The 18,047-nt window shown below is 52.9% G+C and overlaps 6 protein-coding genes across 6 annotated transcripts; 1 reads left to right on the plus strand and 5 right to left on the minus strand.

Moving 5' to 3' along the window:
* Positions 1–12: 12 nt before the first annotated feature.
* Positions 13–2,081, minus strand: LY79DRAFT_511253 (uncharacterized protein; the record flags this gene model as incomplete). Its single annotated transcript, XM_060554245.1, has 2 exons — positions 13–855; positions 921–2,081. Coding segments are annotated over 2 exons (2,004 nt in total), but the record flags the coding sequence as incomplete, so codon positions are not given.
* A 1,339-nt stretch (positions 2,082–3,420) lies between these two features.
* LY79DRAFT_511083 (SAM domain-containing protein) lies at positions 3,421–5,323 on the minus strand (the record flags this gene model as incomplete). Its single annotated transcript, XM_060554223.1, has 2 exons — positions 3,421–4,754; positions 4,816–5,323. 2 exons carry the CDS (start codon positions 5,321–5,323, stop codon positions 3,421–3,423), a joined length of 1,842 nt encoding a protein of 613 aa, XP_060416232.1.
* A 2,066-nt stretch (positions 5,324–7,389) lies between these two features.
* On the minus strand, positions 7,390–7,871 carry LY79DRAFT_668007 (ribosomal L29e protein family-domain-containing protein; the record flags this gene model as incomplete). The annotated part of the gene is made up of 4 exons (XM_060563463.1): positions 7,390–7,425; positions 7,502–7,604; positions 7,741–7,792; positions 7,865–7,871. 4 exons carry the CDS (start codon positions 7,869–7,871, stop codon positions 7,390–7,392), a joined length of 198 nt encoding a protein of 65 aa, XP_060416233.1.
* A 277-nt stretch (positions 7,872–8,148) lies between these two features.
* Positions 8,149–10,314, minus strand: LY79DRAFT_546966 (mitochondrial carrier domain-containing protein). Its single transcript, XM_060557283.1, has 4 exons — positions 9,714–10,314; positions 9,026–9,582; positions 8,702–8,939; positions 8,149–8,635 (listed from the first exon to the last, which is right to left on the minus strand). Exons 1-4 carry the CDS (start codon positions 9,815–9,817, stop codon positions 8,515–8,517), a joined length of 1,020 nt encoding a protein of 339 aa, XP_060416234.1. The 5' UTR covers positions 9,818–10,314; the 3' UTR covers positions 8,149–8,514.
* A 1,436-nt stretch (positions 10,315–11,750) lies between these two features.
* Positions 11,751–15,017, plus strand: LY79DRAFT_105683 (PALB protein). Its single transcript, XM_060550661.1, has 5 exons — positions 11,751–12,061; positions 12,135–12,514; positions 12,587–12,797; positions 12,857–13,170; positions 13,228–15,017. The coding sequence occupies exons 1-5, from the start codon at positions 12,026–12,028 to the stop codon at positions 14,873–14,875; spliced, it is 2,589 nt and encodes an 862-aa protein (XP_060416235.1). The 5' UTR covers positions 11,751–12,025; the 3' UTR covers positions 14,876–15,017.
* A 667-nt stretch (positions 15,018–15,684) lies between these two features.
* Positions 15,685–17,618, minus strand: LY79DRAFT_105736 (C2H2 type zinc finger domain-containing protein). The gene is made up of 2 exons (XM_060550662.1): positions 15,840–17,618; positions 15,685–15,769 (listed from the first exon to the last, which is right to left on the minus strand). The coding sequence occupies exons 1-2, from the start codon at positions 17,234–17,236 to the stop codon at positions 15,742–15,744; spliced, it is 1,425 nt and encodes a 474-aa protein (XP_060416236.1). The 5' UTR covers positions 17,237–17,618; the 3' UTR covers positions 15,685–15,741.
* Positions 17,619–18,047: the final 429 nt, after the last annotated feature.

Here is an 18,047-nt window from a genome sequence, read left to right on the forward strand (position 1 = left end):
CAAGTTTCTTCGCATACTTTTTGAGAGTCTTTCCGCTAACTCGGAGAGAACTGGCTGCGTTCTAGATGAGGCGCTAAAAACGACATCATTGGCAGCGCCAAGGAATTTGAGGTATTTGTCCCAAGGATAGAATTTTCTGAAAGACCTGAACTCGCCCACCAGTTCGCCAGCAGCGGTCATCCAAGTTGCTATCAATGAGTGGTCACCTGCCTGTATTTCCTTCTTCAGGTTACGCACAACTTCGTAGCGCCTGGTGAGTTCATCGGCCCGCGCACGTTCTTCCTGCATGCGCTGATCCGGAGCAATCAGTCTCTTGGGCCGGTATCTTGGCCGAACGATTCTGCTGCTAGCCGGTCCACGCTTGGTCTCCCGCTTGCGTCGAGGTTTGTTGCCATTTCCCAAGGTTGAAGCGCGAACCCCTGGAGCAGACCGATCGAGATTGCCTCCCGGATCTCCCCTGCCATCGCCAAACTGGTCACTATCGTCGCTGATGCCTTGAAGAGCAATGGCTTCAGTGACAAGAATGAGAGCTTCCTCTTCTTCCTTTGCTTTTTCGTAAATCCTGGCCAACTCGATGCGGGCATCAATGTTACTCTCGTCGACCTCAATGGCTACCAGAAAGCAATCTTCAGCCGCAACCAGATCCGATTTTGTCAGGTAGCAGCGCCCAAGATGCAACAGTAAGGTGGCATCTTGACCGTAGATGGAATGCCGAAGAAGTTCGTAGTAGTCGAGCGCCTCGGAATACCGCTGGACGGCAAAGAGCTCGTCCGCAATATCACGAATCAGATAAGGGAAATCTTCAACGGCGGTAGCTGTGGCAGATTCGGTTGGATCTAGCCATTGAAGGTGCCTCTGCCAGCCTGTCAGAAAAGAGACCGCTTTTCGGGGGACAGCAATAACATAGTGGGTAACCTTACGTTCGATTCTTCTTCATCTCGGATCTTCAGTCGGTACAAGGCAAGACGAGCCCTGAACTCCAGAGGCAGCCCTAGGCCATATGCATACGGATTGTATGTAGAAGTTTCGGTTGAAAGCAAGTGAGCACGGCGCGTGTCGTCACGATCCCATTCCCTGTCATCGACGCAATCATTCCACTTGTGATCATCCTGGCGTCCAAGTAGCCAACGCGAAAGTGACTTGAGCTCCGTAATAGCGGTTGTAAAGTCTCCGGCGCAAGCAAAGAGTTCAACGTATATGCTGACGTCATGCCACGAAAGCTCTCTCTCTGCAGCACGATCCGCTGCTCGTGCATGCGCAAAGTATGTTTTGTATGCAGAAACAGCCTTCTGGACATCATCCATACCACCGGAGTCGGCGCAGGCCTCAGCCAACCTCCTAACGACATCTATGTCCAGCGGGCGACGTTCGATGACATGGGAGAATTCGGTAATGGCTTGCGAAAAGAAACCTTGGCGATGGCTTGCTTCAGCTCTACCCAATCTTGCATCGAGATTGGCCGGCTGAGCTTTGATTGCAGATGAATAACACATGAGTGCTGTCTTGAGGGCGCCCTCCTGGCCAGCTTCGGCAAGGTTCATGGCAAATGACGCACAATTCATCCAGGCTGCAAAGTCCTTGGGCCGCAGATGAGCGGCGATGACCATAGCCATCAAGGCTTTATCGTTGAGGCCCTCCTCTCTGAATATGGAGGCCAAGACGGTCCAGGCTTGGTGGGTTTCGGCATTGATTCTGATGATCTCAAAGACGAGGTTCTGAGCACGGGCATAATCGCCGCTCATGAAAGCCTGGTTGACTCCTGCGAGACGAAGCTTGATATCGCCTCGAGGCTCAGCAGCCTTTCTGGGTCCACGAACGCCACCTCGCGTTGTGTTCTTGCTCTTTGGGACTGGAGGAGGCCTTCCGATGTCGCCTTCACCATCATCACCGCCGCATCCTGTTCCACCACCGTGATGAGAAGAGAGGAATTCTCGGACAGACTGATCAAACTTTGCGATATCTCCTCGAAGTTCCATCTCATCCGAATCGGCATCGGAGACAATGTCTTCATCGTTATTGCCATCGAGTCCACTTTCATTGCCGAAGGTTGCGACATCTGCCTCTTGTAGAACTGGGTCCATAATGGCGAGTAAAAGTCAGGAAATCCAATAGACTTTCGTTGATCCAGCGAAGTTGAGCGTCTCGGCGACAGTATTGGATTTGGGTAGGGGTTTTAACGATGGTGGTCAGACCGAGCGGTACCTTTAGCTTGGAGCTGATGGAGTACTTGGTGCTTGGCAGACCGTAACAGGATAAAAAAAACCCTCCCCCCTAAAAAACCTAAGTCACCTTGACCGTGGTTCGCTGCCTTTGACCGAGTAAATTTTTCATCTACGGCGACAAAACCCGTGACGTGAGGTTTTACTCTGCCATTGACAGTGTATCGTAGTTTGGAGAAATGGACCGGCTGTCGATCCAGAGACGGCGTTTGATTCTGGTGGTGGTGGTGGTGACTGCAGACGGAAAAGAAACAATTGCATTGTCTAACAGCCAGAGTATCTCTCTTGATGAAGCCAGTAAGAGAAAGACGTGGGGGCTCTTAGTTACCCTTCGTGAAACTCATACGATACTAGTAAGGTAGGTAGGTAATGTGCTATTGACGAAGTAGGTAGGATGGGCCAAGAAGGTACGAAGACACTGAGGAAGGTACCTGCCTCACACCAACTTTAATATTCCCCACATGGCTGCAATTCTCGGTCTGCATTCGGTATGTACTGATGGGCAGCCAATCATACCTAAGCTGTTCATAGCTACAGGTAATTACCTGTAGCGAGCTAAGCCATGACCCCAAAAGCACGTGGCGGATAACATCCATGATTTCGCATTGAGACCACCTTGACTTTACTACCTGAACAACTACAAGAAGAGTCCGGGGCAACTTGGCAGCCTGTGCACCTCCAACTTTCCTACCACCAGCATTTTGACTGCCGCTGTTGACTTTACAGCTCAGACTGTGCCTTATCATCTCCAAGCTGGTTGCCTCTACAAATGTGTAAGCAATTGCCTCCGACCCGCGGATTGTACGATGCAAAACAATGTTCAAGGCCTCACGGGTAATTATCAGCGGCTGATGGCATAGTGAAAGTGAAGCCCTTCCCTTGCACGCAGCCGGAATTGGAGTAATATCTTCCTATGTATGTACAGAAACACAAAACGAGCTCAACCAGGCACTCGGAACCCCCTCCCGATCCCCTTTGCTGCCTCACGAGTACACGCATCTGCAGGTTTCAAACGTCTCTTCACTGGGTTGTCGTCTATCCAACAACACCAGTAGCCGCCCCAGGAACATGTTTCCCCCATAACTGTCAGGATACATATCAAACGCCCAGTACCCTTGGCTTCAACTTACGCAGCCAGTCTTAGGCGATTTTGCCTTCGGCTTTGGCATCTGTTCATAAAGTCCTCATTAGCTCCGGTGATCTACGTAGCTCGCTCGGCTCGGTACCTACCCTTGACTTGCTCAAAAACCTTGAGCATCTTCCGCCTAGCTCCGAGGGCGTTGACTCCACGGTCCTCCAGGGCCTTGTCGTCAAGCTCGATCAACTCATGCCACTTCATGTCTTTGAGGTTGTCCGTATACTTGTGTAGCCGCAAGCTTCTGAGCCAGGATGGGATATCTTGCAATAAGGTTGGATCCGTCGGGTCTTCCGGCGGCTTCGAGCTGCCTCTCCGTCCACGAGGAGACCGACCGCGGACCATATCGGAGTGGTCTGACAGATAACCTTCATGGTTGCCTACGCCTAACTGGCCAACATTCACCGAAGGCATGCCGTTGTTGAGTAGGGGAGAAGCCCCGTCATAAGCACTTAGGAAACCGTTGTTTTGGGGAGAAGCAAAGGCCATAGGCCCAAAACCGCCCGGTTGCATCGCAATGCCGGGAGAGTTGGGCCGAGATCGATGCTGACCAAAGCCAATGTTCTGGGCTTGCAGGGCAAGCATCTGCTCGCGGCTGAGAACCTGCCCATGCTCATTGATCATTACAACATTGGCACCGGGAACATTGACACCCTGGGCACCTTGTGGCATTCCTTGCTGGCCAGGAGCACCCGGAGCATCGTTGGACCGGGCACGACGGTACTTGCGGACATCATCGAGGGCGAAGCGGTTGTTGACAGTTGAAAGTGCCGCTAACTTCATCGCCGTAGCGTTTGCAACCATGTCTGCCTGCGTGCCGCTGTTGGCATTGAAGTTTGCCACGAGTGGAGTGTTGACCATCGACGCCCAGTTGCCACCACTAGGATTGTAAGGAGACAGTAGTGGCATATCTCCGGGCTTGTCGCTGGCTGTCAAGGTGGTGTTCTGGATGTTCTGGCTGCCCGAGATCTGCGGGCGAGGGGATCGCAAACCACCCGACGGAGGCGGTTGGACAAACTGACCCATTGGGGGCTGGCCAGCATGGGGTTTAGATACTTGACCAGACTGATCACCGCCAGTCCAATGAGAGGCCTGGTTCTGACCATTTGAATCGTGGTTGTCGCCAGGGGTAGCAATTGTCGGGGCATTCAGGGACTGACGAGCATCGCCTATAGCGCTATTACGGTTAGACGAGGGAGGGTTGCCCGTCTGTTGCGTGAACTTGGCTTTCTCGGTCGCGATAGCTGCAGCGGCATCCGGAAACATAGCATTGATGGTAGACGGATCAAGGCCCGACTGTCGCTTACCGGTCGCGGTGCTCGAGGGGCGAGCAAGAGAGTTTCGCGATGAGTCAACGTTCAACTTGTTCATGGCATCGCTGAGGCGGTTCGACATGGGGTCTAGAAGTAACAGATTAGCGTTGGGCTGTCAGAGAAGGTAGGTAGCATAGACTATACTTACCTTTGTCGAAGTTGGCTGGGGACAGAACGCCGGACATTGGGTGATTCTTGCCCATCTGCTGCAAGACCTGAATGAAGAAGCGAATCTGGACCTGGGTTGTCTGCTGCAACAAGGCGTAAAGAGCGGCAGTGCGCTCAGCCTCGCTAAGAACTCTGAACCACTGCTCAATAGCACTCAGCTCATCTTTGAAGTCCTGGTCTAGAGTAGCTGCAGCCATCTCTTCCAAAGTCGTCTCATACTGATCGATGTCGGCAATCCACTGCTGCGCGATCTTGTCTTGGGGATCCGTATCGGGATTGCCATGGCCCTGGCCCTGTTGAGAACCGTAAAAGTCGGACGACGGGCGGATACGGCTCGAGGGAGATGAGTTGGAGAGTGCGGCCATGTCGGCGGAAGCCCTCAAGTGACTGTTGGCCCCGACAGCTCTCGAGGAAGGGGGGCGGAGCGTAGGCGTCGTGTTCGCCTCCGGGGTACTATTGCGGTTTCCCGCAATGTGACTGCCAGACATATTGAGCATTGTCGATAGGCAGCGCAAGTACGACGAGGCAGGAGTCGTGCTGGAAGCGGTGGCAAGGTTGCTATCGAAAAGTGCGGTGGAGAGTCGGCAGATGGCAGATGAAACGATACCAGTGGCCAGTGAAGGGTGTCGTGTCTTTGTCTGGCGATGGAAGGGGGGTCGGCCCGGACAAGGAGGGGCCGGCGCTGTTTCGAGATTTCGAATGACGGCAAGGTCAATCGAATCAGTGGGCAAACGAGTCCAGTGAAGACTCGCTGAGCGAGGACTGCGGTGTAGCTGTGGCAGATGTAGGCTCGGCGCAATCGCAGTTTGGCAATAAGGGACGCTGCTTGAGAGCAAAAAGCGGTTCTCCCTCTCTTCTCAGGTCGCGTTGTGCGTTCAGGTTAGACGGTAAAACTAGGACGGCCTGTCCTTTTTTACCCTTTCTTTTCCTCTTCTCCTTGCTGCGACGGGAAAGCTCCGACGGCGCAAATAGATGATCGAAGGGTACGTTTTCGGTGACCCAAAGCTCCTGCAGAAACCTGCTGACCTCAAAGGAGTCGGGATCAAATGAGGGACCTGCTTAACACATATCTTTTTGGCACAGCAGCTAGGTCTGGTTCAACGAGGTCCCAAGATAGTAATGTCTCGGGGTCGCAGGAGATGGTTGGACGAGAGGTGAAGAGACAGTCTTGAGATAGGGGAGGAGAAAGTGTAATTCTGAACGTGCTTTGCGGTATCCAGCAACGAGTCCAGGCTGACTGGGGAAACCAGTGGAGGTGAGGGGCAAGTGAACAAATGTAGGATGCTCTGGCAAGCGGGCAGGAATTATTCAAGAAATGCTGCTTCCAGGCAGGTAATACAATGTTCAAGGCTGGCGTCGTCTGAAGAGTATTACCCAAGTAAAGGGGTGTGTGGCAAGGTAGGGGAGAGGGGGAAGGCGAGGGGGGGAAAAAGAAGACGAAATTCCCTTCTCTGCTTTGAAGAGACGTACTCTTGTTCATGTAACAGCTGCCAACGAAGGGGAACGAAAGGAGGGTTCAGCAACGTGGCGCGAACAGCTTAGTCACAAGGGTCTCCAAGACGAGGCCTGGGGTCCGCTAAGTAAACAGTGGGCGGGGGGGAGGCCTTAAAGGGAGTGGTCCACGGCGTCTATTTCCCCCAACCTACCTTACCTTGCCTGTAGCTTCGGACGGAGAGGCTCGCCAGGTACCTGAACCAGGCGTGGGGGGAGGCACTCGGTTCCAATACACAGTATGAATACGGTAATTGAGTCCTCAGGTGGATGTACTGTACCTGCTAGCAGTCTAAATTGAAAAGAGGTGACTGACAAGGGAAATGGAAATGTATGAAAAGTAGGTGACGGTCGGGAAGAGAAAGGTCGATTCCAAGGCCCCACTTCTGCCACCAGGGTTGCATTGGACATTATAGATAGTATCTCATCACAACGGAGACTCAACTCCTTTAATCTGCTTGGAGTTTTGCTTTTTGTGTTTGCATTTCTTCGCGTCTAAAGCTGTTCATGACATCGTGTGCGGACACATGATTACCCACGGATAAGGAAGTCAGCCAGGCAGATATGCTTATGGCAGCCGTTGTCAGTAACACAAGGAACCATACAATCATCATTCGCACTGAGGCATAACAGATTTGTGGCAGACTTGTGTTGAGCGTATAGACCTTAACATGACATGTAAACGTGTTAAGCTGCAACGTAACTACGACTGCTCAACGATGCTCATACTCTCCCAGCATCCGTACTTATTTCGTCACTGTTGCACCCTTCATTTCATATGATACCAAGAGTTGGGAATCTGAGTCAAGCGCTTTCATCCTGTCCGGGACATTGAAGCCCTCGAGGCAGAATGAGATTTCAAAGCCAATCATTGACCGCAAGGGAGCAGTGATAACAAGAGATATCCCTTTGAACACGTATAGAGGAACTCAGAGGTTCGAATCGCGGTTGATTGATTCGTGCTGGCGTGTCTCATATGCCAGTTTCATTTGATTCCCTAATGCCCCAATGCGTTGTAGCCGCGCTGTATAAGAGACCAATAACTGCAAGCACACCTCTTCGTCTATGCCGTCTCGCGCTTGCCCTCCTTCAACTCTTTCTGTAGACCATATCAGTAGCTGTCGTAGACGAAACCGTGACGATTGGAATTGTTTCACGACAGGAAGGGATCGTACCAGAGCCTTCATGGTACCGTGAAGCGCGTGGCGATGGTTACGGCGGAACTTGGGATCAGTACCCTTCAGCGACGGGTATCTCGAGGTCTTGGGCTTCTTGATACTGCATACGGAAAAAAGTTGCAATGTCAGCATTCAAATATTTTTCTTCTACTTCTTCTCTTCTCTTCTCTTTGGTTGCCGAGATGGGAATGGGACTGGTTCGCCTGAGGCCACAGAGTTGGAAGGTTCAATCGTACCCGTTACGGTGCGCCTTGCGCGACTGGTTGTGCTGCGAGGAGTTCTTGGACTCTGTCGGTCGAAATCAGTCAGGCTGTTTGGGTAGTAGATAGACAGAATTAGGAGAAAAGATCGTAAACATACTGGCCATTGCTGCGGTCGGAAGGTGCCCCTAACTTTGGATACTAAAGTCTGAAGTTCGTGGTGAGTCGGGGGATTTCGAGTAAGTCAGGATATCGAGTCTCTTTGCCGTGGGTGCGCGTGGGCAGGGACGAACGTTGTGGTGGGGAATCGAAATTTGCGTGCCCTAACTGACGGTCTGTCTTGGCTGCCGAGCGCCACACTGTGGCTGGTGGACACCATGATGTCCCTTTCAAGTGACTAGTGTAAGATACCTGCAGCATGATGACTAACACACCCAGGTACCTACCTGCATGGCGAATTGGTCATGTTCACATAGAACTTTGCTAGCAGAAAGGAAGCAATAGGTAGTTTATCAAATACAAAAGCTCGGAACATAGGCAATGCATTTTGCTTCCGGATAGCGTAGCGGTTAGACACCTATCTCCTCGTCTGTATTGCAGTGACTTGACTCCTTTCCCCTTAGCCTCTAAGCTTGCTTCGCTCATCATCAATCTGACCTAACCCGCATGCGACCGATTCTATCCAGGTCCGTCGGATATTGTTCAGCTTTGCCGTGTATGATGCCATAAATCACATTGCCCTGCCTCTCGGTGCCCTGGCTATGCAATACTCTTCACCTGTCAAATGCGGCTTGAGGTCCTCCTCGCCCCTCAAAGAGGCTTGGCCGAGGATATGCTGCGAACCGCCGCGGTGCTCTGGACAATGCCTTGCAACTGCTTCGTACGAAGGGTCCTGAGATAGCGGAGAAAAAGAACAAATAACAGCTCCATGCTGCAGTTATGAAGTCAGTATCTGTCGCATCATCCCCTAACAGGGGTAGTTCGGAGCTACACTTACCGCTCTTTAGTCATCATGAGAATGCCTTGAACGAGAAGGCCCTTGAGAATCTGGGGTCCAATACCCTTGAAGAGACCCAAGACCCCCTCGCGCTCCATGATGAAGTTCATGACCTCAACGAAGCTGCTGAATGGCTTGCCTTTTCTCTCTGGCGGAGGCCGGGACTGCAGGCCTACCTTAGCTACGATGAGGGGCTGAGTGACAATGGTTGCCAACGATTTGGAGGCAGCGCCGAGGACTACATCAGTGTCAGCAAAAACCAAGTACGAGAGCCGTGCATGTCCGTGCATATAGTGTAAATATGGACGAGAGGGGGCAACATACGGAAAGCCTCCCACGGCTTGAGACTGTTCTTTCCAGGGAACAAGTTTTCTTTGAGTCTCTCGTACGCGCCATAGGTGATGGCGGGATTGACGACCAGTACCAAGCTCGCCTTCAAGCCCCTCCACAGGCCAAAAGGACCGTCCTCTCCGTCTATCACTTCTCGGGCAGTATCGACAAACCCTTTCCTCTCCGTCTTTCGCTGGGTTTGTTGTCTGGTCGTAATGACAGCGACAGGAATCGTGCAGAGCTGGGCGATAGCACCTGCAACGGCACCAAGACTCAACTCAACCACTGTCGAAGGTGGCGTAGAGGTCTTGGCCGAGCGCAGGTAAAGGGCACGAACGACAGAGTACCAGTAAAAGTAGGCAAAGTTGGTTGAAGCAACGCCGAGGAGAGAGCCGCTCATGCCGGCATACAGACCTTTGAGGCCGTCATCGGCAACGATCTTGCTCAAGGCATCCCAAGTAGACGAGTAGTGAGACTCAACGAGGTCGGCCGGTTCAGTCGTTGGTGCGGTGGACGGGGGTTTGACTTGAACCTGGAGACGCGTCTTGACGCTTTTCAAAAGATTTGTTAGCTAGATTCAATCATGAAAAGCTAGGTTGTGCCGGACAGGCATCAGTCGGATTATGCTAGATTAAAAGGGGGTAGAATGTAGGCGTGACATCATGGCAGTCGCAATGCTCACATGTCAAGAGGGTACACCAAGGCGTTAGCAAGTACAGCGCCGGATGCGCCAGCAACGGCCTTTCCCCATGGCGAGATGGGTGCTGATTTGGACTGCGCAGCCATCGTAAGAATCCTCAACTCGATGCTGAATAGAACTGGCCGGATTTCTTGCCAATCCAACAACTGGACAGGTTGTAACCAAGGGGGAGGGGTCGCCAATTCCTCGTCGGTAGCAGCGTCGGCGTCGGCGTTCAGCACTGATCGAGATCCGAGGTAGAGAGCGGTAGCGGGGCGAGCAAGGGGACCTTGGATTCTAACGATGACGGGAAGCAATCTGACGAGGCAATCGGAACACTGAGTACGCGAGTTAATCAGCAATATGGAAGTCGCCGACAGTAGGAAGAAGTCAAATCTCTTGAAATGCGCTGGACGAGACGAAGGGTCCAAACTTTAAGCGCTTTCGTTGACGGGCTCTCCCCCATGACCATGACGAGCTGCCGCCGACGCGACACTGGCACTTGCGCAGTTGCGCTGGCGCTCGAATCGACGACCTCGGCCTTTGCGACCACCTGGGACCGCCATAGGAGCGCTCGGCTAATCGGTGAGGTCACCTAGTGGGGGGGTTCGGCAGAAAGAATGCTTATCTAAGTATATAAGGTCTGAGAGGGTCCGTCTCCAAACCAGTAACTGCTTAGATAAGTCGCTTATGGTTTCATGCGCAATCCAGCGAGTGTGCACACACCAAGTAATGTACCTATGTCCGAGTACATCCTCCGAGCCGAAATCATCAGGAGGGACAGACAGCCCAATTGTTGTCCTTCCAGGGATGTTGGTTTGCTCGGCACGGATTGCATAATCATTTCGACAAAGTAGACCGAGGAGTGGTCACATCCAATATATCTATTGCCGTCCAGTGTCTATTAGGTTGTCTCGACAAGCTGAATGTGCTAGTGAGGGCCGCCTGGCTAACATGGGGCTGGCGGGGTTGGACCAATCTACATTCTCAAGGCAAAACTGGTAAGCATGGTCAACTGGCTACGGTACGCCGGGCAAGTCATGGAAGGAGTTGTTGTCAGACCTGCACCTAGATGACACTGATACTGTGGCCCCGTCTGTTTCAATATTCCCAACTCATCCATGTCTAGGCTTTTACTGCGAAATGCCATTGCTCATCTCGCCCTCTTCGCCTCCCTGGATACTTGCACTTTGTTCCACCTTCAGACTATGGTCCTTGAGGTATCATCTGTTTCCACCCGCCCAGTGCGTTCTGAGGTAACATCAAAAGAACGGTGCCTGTTATAGGACAGAACACAGTACTACGGATAATTACATGCAAGCCTGAAAAGTCAAACGATTAAGCCTTGGGTTACGTTGTGTCGCCTGAAGAGCAACAATTAGTACCCAGGTAGTAGTCACTAGCTGGATACCTGGGAACGTTAGAACGCGTGGAGGGGCACTTGCACGAGGTGCCTTGGATCAACTCTTTATTCTTGAAATAGGCACCAAGCCAAGTGGCCGGTTTCATTGCTCCGAATTAACGGCTGCACACATGTCTTTTCTCCGCCAACACGACAGCAACCAAGCCAACTTAACCCCTCTCCCCGGAAGCCCAAAAAGGCCGAAGTCGCTAACTCGCCTTCTGATTTGTCGTCGCATTCCGCTCGCCCTCTTTCATCCCCATCATCTCAAATTGACGGCTTTGCTTGGCCACGGCATACAGCCCGACCCGGTCCGGCTTGGGATTGCCTCCATCCATCGTTTGTCTTTCGGTCTGATTTGACCCGTTGCCGTCGTTCGTTAAGCCTCGACAGTTCCAACTCTGCTGCTATAAGCCGATCTGCTTTTGCACAGCCCCAATCGAGCGCCCGCTCCGTTCCGTCTCGTCCCACCACAGTCCAATTCGTCACTCCTCTCACTAATCCATCGACCCCTCCCCCGCGAGCAGATCCGCCGCTGCCCCCACGAAACTGAGCTCAATATCAGAGCTACAGAGCCACAACCCAGGCCTCGGCGTAAGCTGACTCCTGTGTTGTATAGGTAGAGAGTCAGAAGACACAGAGAATCGTCCCAGGAGGCTCAGATAGTAGCGACAAAGTCCTTTCTCTCCTCTTCAACTCAGCCCCACCTCTCAACGCCCAGCGGATTATCTCTAGCACTCATAACACCAGGTCTTGGCTCTCATGATAAAGGACTTCGGTGACCTGTTGATACTGTCGACGTTGGCCCACCAATGCTCGATTGCCTAGCCTGTTTGAAACAACACGTTTTGACACTGGCGCAACCTGCATCGCCGTATCCATTCTACTTCACTCGCTGGATCCTATTCCGGCAATGCTGCTGGTGGGAACGATGGAAGCTAAAGCTATCGTAAGTGAGAATCTGACGAAGATGGAACCTATGTTGCAAGCTATATTTGACTGACAACTGTTCTAATATGCAGAGAGAAGAGGCCCTGATGGTCAGATCCTCGGGTCACGAGGCTTTGAATCATGCGATTGCCGCTGCCGACTTGTACATGAAGGCTGCCAAAGAAGCCACTTCATCCGCCGACCGCGTCCGTTTTAGAAAAAAGTGCGAGGGACTCATTACTCGTGCTGAGCAACTAAAGTTCTCGTCCAGAAATGCTCCTGCAACCACAACCAAAGCAATGGCTGTCATCACCTCGACATCGAACCCCGATTGTCAGGTGCGCCAGATACCTTCCGGTGAGAGGGCCATTCTACTGCGCTCCTCTCGCTTGCACGGCAATATCTTCCCGCCCTGGCAGTCTGACCCTGTTGACAGCACTTTCTCCCTGCCTGAAGGAAAACATGTCTTCTCGTACGTCAGACCACTCACATTTCCTGCTCGCGCAAAGCTGCATCGACGAGGAAACTCACTCTCGTGAACCAGTGACCCGGCAAAATACACAATGTCTCCCAGGCAAGAGTCTATCCTTGAAGGCTGGAAACGTCCCGTGGAGCATGCCAGAGAAGAAACCGTAGACAGGGATTTCATGGCCTCGGAAAGTGATTGTGACCTTGTCCAAGATGTCACGACAGATTGCTCAGTTGTAGCCAGTCTGTGTGCTGCCATGAAGATTCTCCAAGGTGATGGACGGTCGGTCAGTTTGCAACCGTGATGGGATCCTGGCAGCGGGCTATCGCTAACTATCTTGGCCAGATCCTCAGTTCTATCATGTTTCCATATGACCATGGTAAAGGGCGACCCAAAATATCTCAAAATGGCAAGTACATGTTCCGCATGCACTTTAACGGTTGTTTTCGCCAGGTCGTTGTGGATGACCGGCTACCTGTCTCTCGGAATAACCGCGCCTTGTTTGTTGTTGATCGCAAGAATCCCAATTTGCTCTGGCCCGCCCTCTTGGAAAAAGCTTATCTCAAGGTCCGTGGAGGCTATGATTTCCCTGGCAGCAACTCGGGCACAGATCTATGGGTTATCACCGGGTGGATACCTGAACAATTGTTTCTTCAAAGGTGCGTACAATCCCGCTCAGCGGCGATCGACTGAGTATAACTAATGGTAAGCCACAGCGAGGACGTTGACCTTGAAGGCACATGGGACAGCATCAGGGAGGCGTATCATGCTGGCAACCTTATCATCACATTGGGCACTGGGCGGCTGACCCAATCGGAAGAAGATGCCCTAGGTCTTGTTGGTGAGCACGATTATGCAGTACTGGAGATTGATTCCGCACCTGGAGCCCGCCGGCTTCTTGTGAAGAACCCGTGGTGTGATGGTCTTGTCTGGAAGGGCGTCGGGTCGTCCGGAATTGTCGAAAAATCGGCGGCCTTGTCACTGGTGAACACATCTGTGTCTGTCGAGCCAGCGTCGTTGGTGCATTCGAGGCCAGTTGGCTCTTTCTGGATTTCGGTCGAGGATGTTGCCCAAAACTTTGAGTCCATGTACCTCAACTGGAATCCGGACATGTTCACACACCGGCAGGATCATCACTTTACGTGGCGCGTGCCGACCAAGAATATGACGTCCTCCCTCGCACACAACCCGCAATACTCAGTACTCTCACGTAGCGGAGAGACAGTATGGATCCTGCTGAGCCGACACTTTGCAGATGAAGAACTCGACATCGCACGTAGCAAGTCGGCTTCTTTAGCGGCGGTATCAAGGCAGCTAGGCTTCACGAGCATCTTCATCTTTGAGAGCGAAGGTAAAAAGGTTCAAGTGAGAGAGGGCTTCGTGTACCAGGGTCCCTATGTGGACTCGCCGCAGACACTGGCCAAGTTTAAGCTTCGCGCCGGCAAGCCCTATACTATTGTCATGGCCCACCAGGACCTGCCGCTAGACGCCTACTCGTGCACGTTTACTCTCTTCTCGCGGGCGGCCCTCGAGGTTAGGCCTGCCGAGGAAGAGATGATGCACTACAAAGAGTTTTCGAGTGCTTGGACGAGGAGGACTGCGGGAGGCAACGCCTCGTTCATCACGTACTCACAAAACCCCCAGTTCAGCATACTAATTCCGAGAGCCACGCCGCTTTCCATTCTCCTTTCGTCAGGGGATCGGGAGGTGGCCATTCACGTCGATCTGGTGTGGGCTCACGGCAAGAGAGTCACATCGATCGGTGTCAAGGATGTTGTGTCCAGTTCTGGCGACTATCGGAGAGGTAACGCTCTCGTGCAGGTTCCCTTGGTGGAGCCTGGCACTTATACCATCGTCTGCTCAACGTGGGAGCCAGGACAGCTTGCCGACTTTGGTATGCGCGTAGGCTCTCAGGTGGAATGCGAGATAAAGCCTGTTCTGAGCGACGGTGCTGGCCTGTTGCGGACCCGCACACCGGCCATTGCCTTCAGTGAGGGAGAAGAAAAGAGACGAGCGCCTGTCACGGTGACAAGACTCTCTCGGGCCCAAGTTGTTGCACGTTGCCCTCTCTTAACTGCACGGAACGGTCAACATATCCCAACGACAGCCGTCCGCATCTCTCTCGTATACGGAAGGGGACCCGAGGAATCGGTGCTTGCCATTTCGGGCGGTGGCGAGTTCCGGGAGCTTACAATGGCAGTCCGAACACCTGAGTTCGACCTCGAGCCTGACCGTCTGCAACAAGAACAATTGTGGCTTGTCGTGGAACAGCTCGGAAGCCAGCAAGGCTGCCAAGGCATCGAAGTGGAGTTTCTCAGCGACAATGCGGTCCACGTCGGTGACTGGCAAATCGTCGATGGTTAGGCCTCTTGTAGCACAGCGAAGGAAAAGAAAGACTCATGCTGGCACAAGACAGAAAGGATGTTCAAGCATCTGGCTCAGCTCGGTGATGTAGATTGTCAAAGATCGGCCACACTTCGGATAGATGCACCCCCCCCAAAAGCCTATGACCCGAGAAAGAGAGCCGCCCTCATCCAGCTGAGATGAATGTAGCCTATACTAGACTCGAACCGCTGTCGCAGTTGTGAGGGGAAGGCAAAAAAGATAGAATAAAAGGCAGAACGTGACGTCACACAAACGACTCGTCAATGTGGTATATAATCCACCGTAACGCCGTAATCTCGCAATCGAGACAGAAAGAGCTCCATCATGAAATCGTGCCGTGCCAATTCAAAGGGCCCTGGGGGCGTATGTCAAAAACAAAGGATTGCCACCACCTACCGCAAGGGAAAAGTAACCCAAAACTCAACCAAGAAAAAGCAGCAGCATGTAAACCGCAGGTATCGTTCCAAAGCTTCCAAACCCCTTCCCTTATTTACACTAAACCTTGTCCTGGAGCCTGTTTCAGCCATACCAACCCAAAGTTATTGATTTTGATAGAGTGTTGATGGTGGAGTGCATAGCCCAAAAAGAAGTCGAAGAAGCGCAGTACGGAAAAGAGAAAAAGAAAAGAAAAAGGGTATATACGTGTAGATCATGAAAACATGCCGAGTTTCATGTCAGGCAGGGCCTCCTCGGCGCCGCCTACCTCGATTCGGTCCATCTGGTCTCTGTGACAGGACATCCCGCAAAAGCGGGTCGTCCTTATCCTTGTCCACATGATGTACACGAACATGTCTGTGTACTTGATTAGCCAAGCCCTCCATATCTTGTTGACTCAAAAAATGGGACTAGAATGGCAACAAAGCAGTAGCGACCCTTTCTTGCGTAAGATAATAGAAAGGTTTGCTTCGGTGCGATGAGGCCAAGCGGCTGGGAATAATCTCACCTCTGAAGGTTGTCTGGCCGAGGATATTTGTGTTCTCGGTCCGGGCAAAAAGGACAAACGTATCCAGGAGAATCATGAACAAGACCGTGTCTTATCATTTCGTTCTTTCTCTTGAAGCCCTTGCCGCCTTCGCTTCGAGGACAACCCTTGACTGAGCAGTAGTGAGGCCGCGCTGATGAGTGCACGTTGGCGTGCGAATTAAGCAGATACTGAGTCTGAAAAGGCGCAGCATTGCACCCTGAGAACGTGCAGACGTAGCCAGCTTGAGGATTTGTAAGACCATCGATGCTCATGCGTTCTGCTACGGAGTGGGCGGGTGTTGAAACGGTTTGGTCCGTGCTCGGGGTCTCTGCTGTCCCGCTACTGTAGTCGGCACTCGGGCGGTGACGACCACCGCTTGAGGAAGACGAATAGTAATACGGGCTGAGAGAAGGTATGCTATGTGCGGGTGATGGGAGCTCTCTTCGAAAGCCTTCATTGGGGGAGATAGGTGGTGAAGCCTGACTGACTGGAAGCCCGGCTAACAATGGCAATCGAGGAACATTGGCCGGAGGCGACCGTGGAAATGAAGCCGCGTGTCGTACGGGTCCTAGCTCGTTCTCCGGGCTCATGGCAGTCTCTGCTAAGCGCTTGAAATCCTTGAGGTCCCCAAGTTGTGCCCTTATAGATGGCAATGGGCCGTGCCCACTTCCATCTGAAGTAGGTGAATCTAGAAGGGGAGGCAGGCCGCCAGGCGCAGATTGTGAGGGGCTTATTGGAGACGTGATCTCGGCGTTGCTTAGACTGGGCACGGAATGGCGCGGCGCATGGTGGTCCCCCGCAGAATAAACTACGGCGGGGGCAGCCAAAGCTGGGCGCTCATCGCGGATGGGTAGGTCGTGACTTCCAATCCCTGAAGATATCGAATCGTGTTGAGCTCTTGAACCATCTTCTGGGCGTGAATGGTCAAGTTTGGATGTCGCAGCAGCAGCGATCGCATCAGTAGCAGGAGTGTCGGTCGCGCTGAATGCCAAGGCGCCAGCCGCAAGGATCTTGAGATCGAAAGGCTCAGCTGTCCTGGCCATGTCGCGATCGGGAGACGTTGGAGAGGATGAATCGTCTTCGGATCCGTTGTCAGAGGCAAGAGGCTCCAGAGCAGCTGTGTGAGCGACGTCTGGTAGCCTGCCGTTTCCGAGGTGAGCCACTAGAACGGCATCGCCTTGGATAGGCCCAACCCTGCGGCCACCGTGTAATGACTTCGAGCCGGGGCCGAGTTCGGGCGGTGGGCTAGGCGATGGTTGTAATCTGGGACGGTGAGCTTGCATTCGTGGGCTGTCGTGCGGAAGAACGTCATCGGGGTCGTAGCAATCGCTCCCAGCTGGCTGTTGCAAGTGGCTCTGAACAGCTGACGCAGTCATAGTTCTTGCGACTGGAGGTGGTAGTGGCTCGCAGCGCAGGCGGTATTAAGCCGCCATGGAGTGAAATGGCAGTATGTGATTGTATCGACGGCAGAATACGACAACTAGGACTTTGACAGTGGTTGCAGTAGCGACAATATTGACAATAGGAACAATGAGGCCAAGTTGTGCAGCAGGCATGCAAAGCCGTAGGGTTTTGTCGCAAAGTGCCGCGGGTTGTACGTGCTCCTCTGGTTCCTCCTCGCAAGGCGGCGGCTGATGGGGCCGAAGAGAGCGACAAGGAAGCGTCGATGCAAGCGAGATCAGGCCGTCCCCGTAGTGGCGGTGGTAGCAAGTGTGCGTCGCGTTTTCGGCCACGAGACAGCTATCGCCGCCGTCGTGGGCTACGGGGGCTGAGCAGCCGTTGAGGAAATCGAGTATATGAGCGAGAGGCGCGAGTAGAACGATATGGAGACCAGACTGAGAAGATGAAGCACGGCCGGGAGTTGGAGAATGGGATGCGTCGGCGCTTGAATGTCAAGGACGGAGGACGGAGGTCGGTGTGGCCTTGGACAGGGGTGGGTGGGGTGGGTGGAAATGTGAATGAGGAGCAAGTGTGGGAGTCAGTTGGGTGCTTGATTCTTTGGCGGATAAAAGAGGGCGCCCAGGGACAGTAACCATGCAGATGCAGCCCGAGCGAGGGTTAGTAAGTGAGAGAGGGATAGAGAGAGAGAGAGAGCGCAAACAGTTGGCGGTACGTAGGCGGTACAGAGGTGGACAGAGGCGATGATGGGAGTGGTTGGGTGGCCAAATGAGCGGCAAGGTGATTATC

The sequence above is a fragment of the Colletotrichum navitas genome (genome assembly GCF_030913465.1).
Source record: "Colletotrichum navitas strain CBS 125086 chromosome Unknown LY79scaffold_16, whole genome shotgun sequence".
NCBI lineage: Eukaryota > Fungi > Ascomycota > Sordariomycetes > Glomerellales > Glomerellaceae > Colletotrichum > Colletotrichum navitas.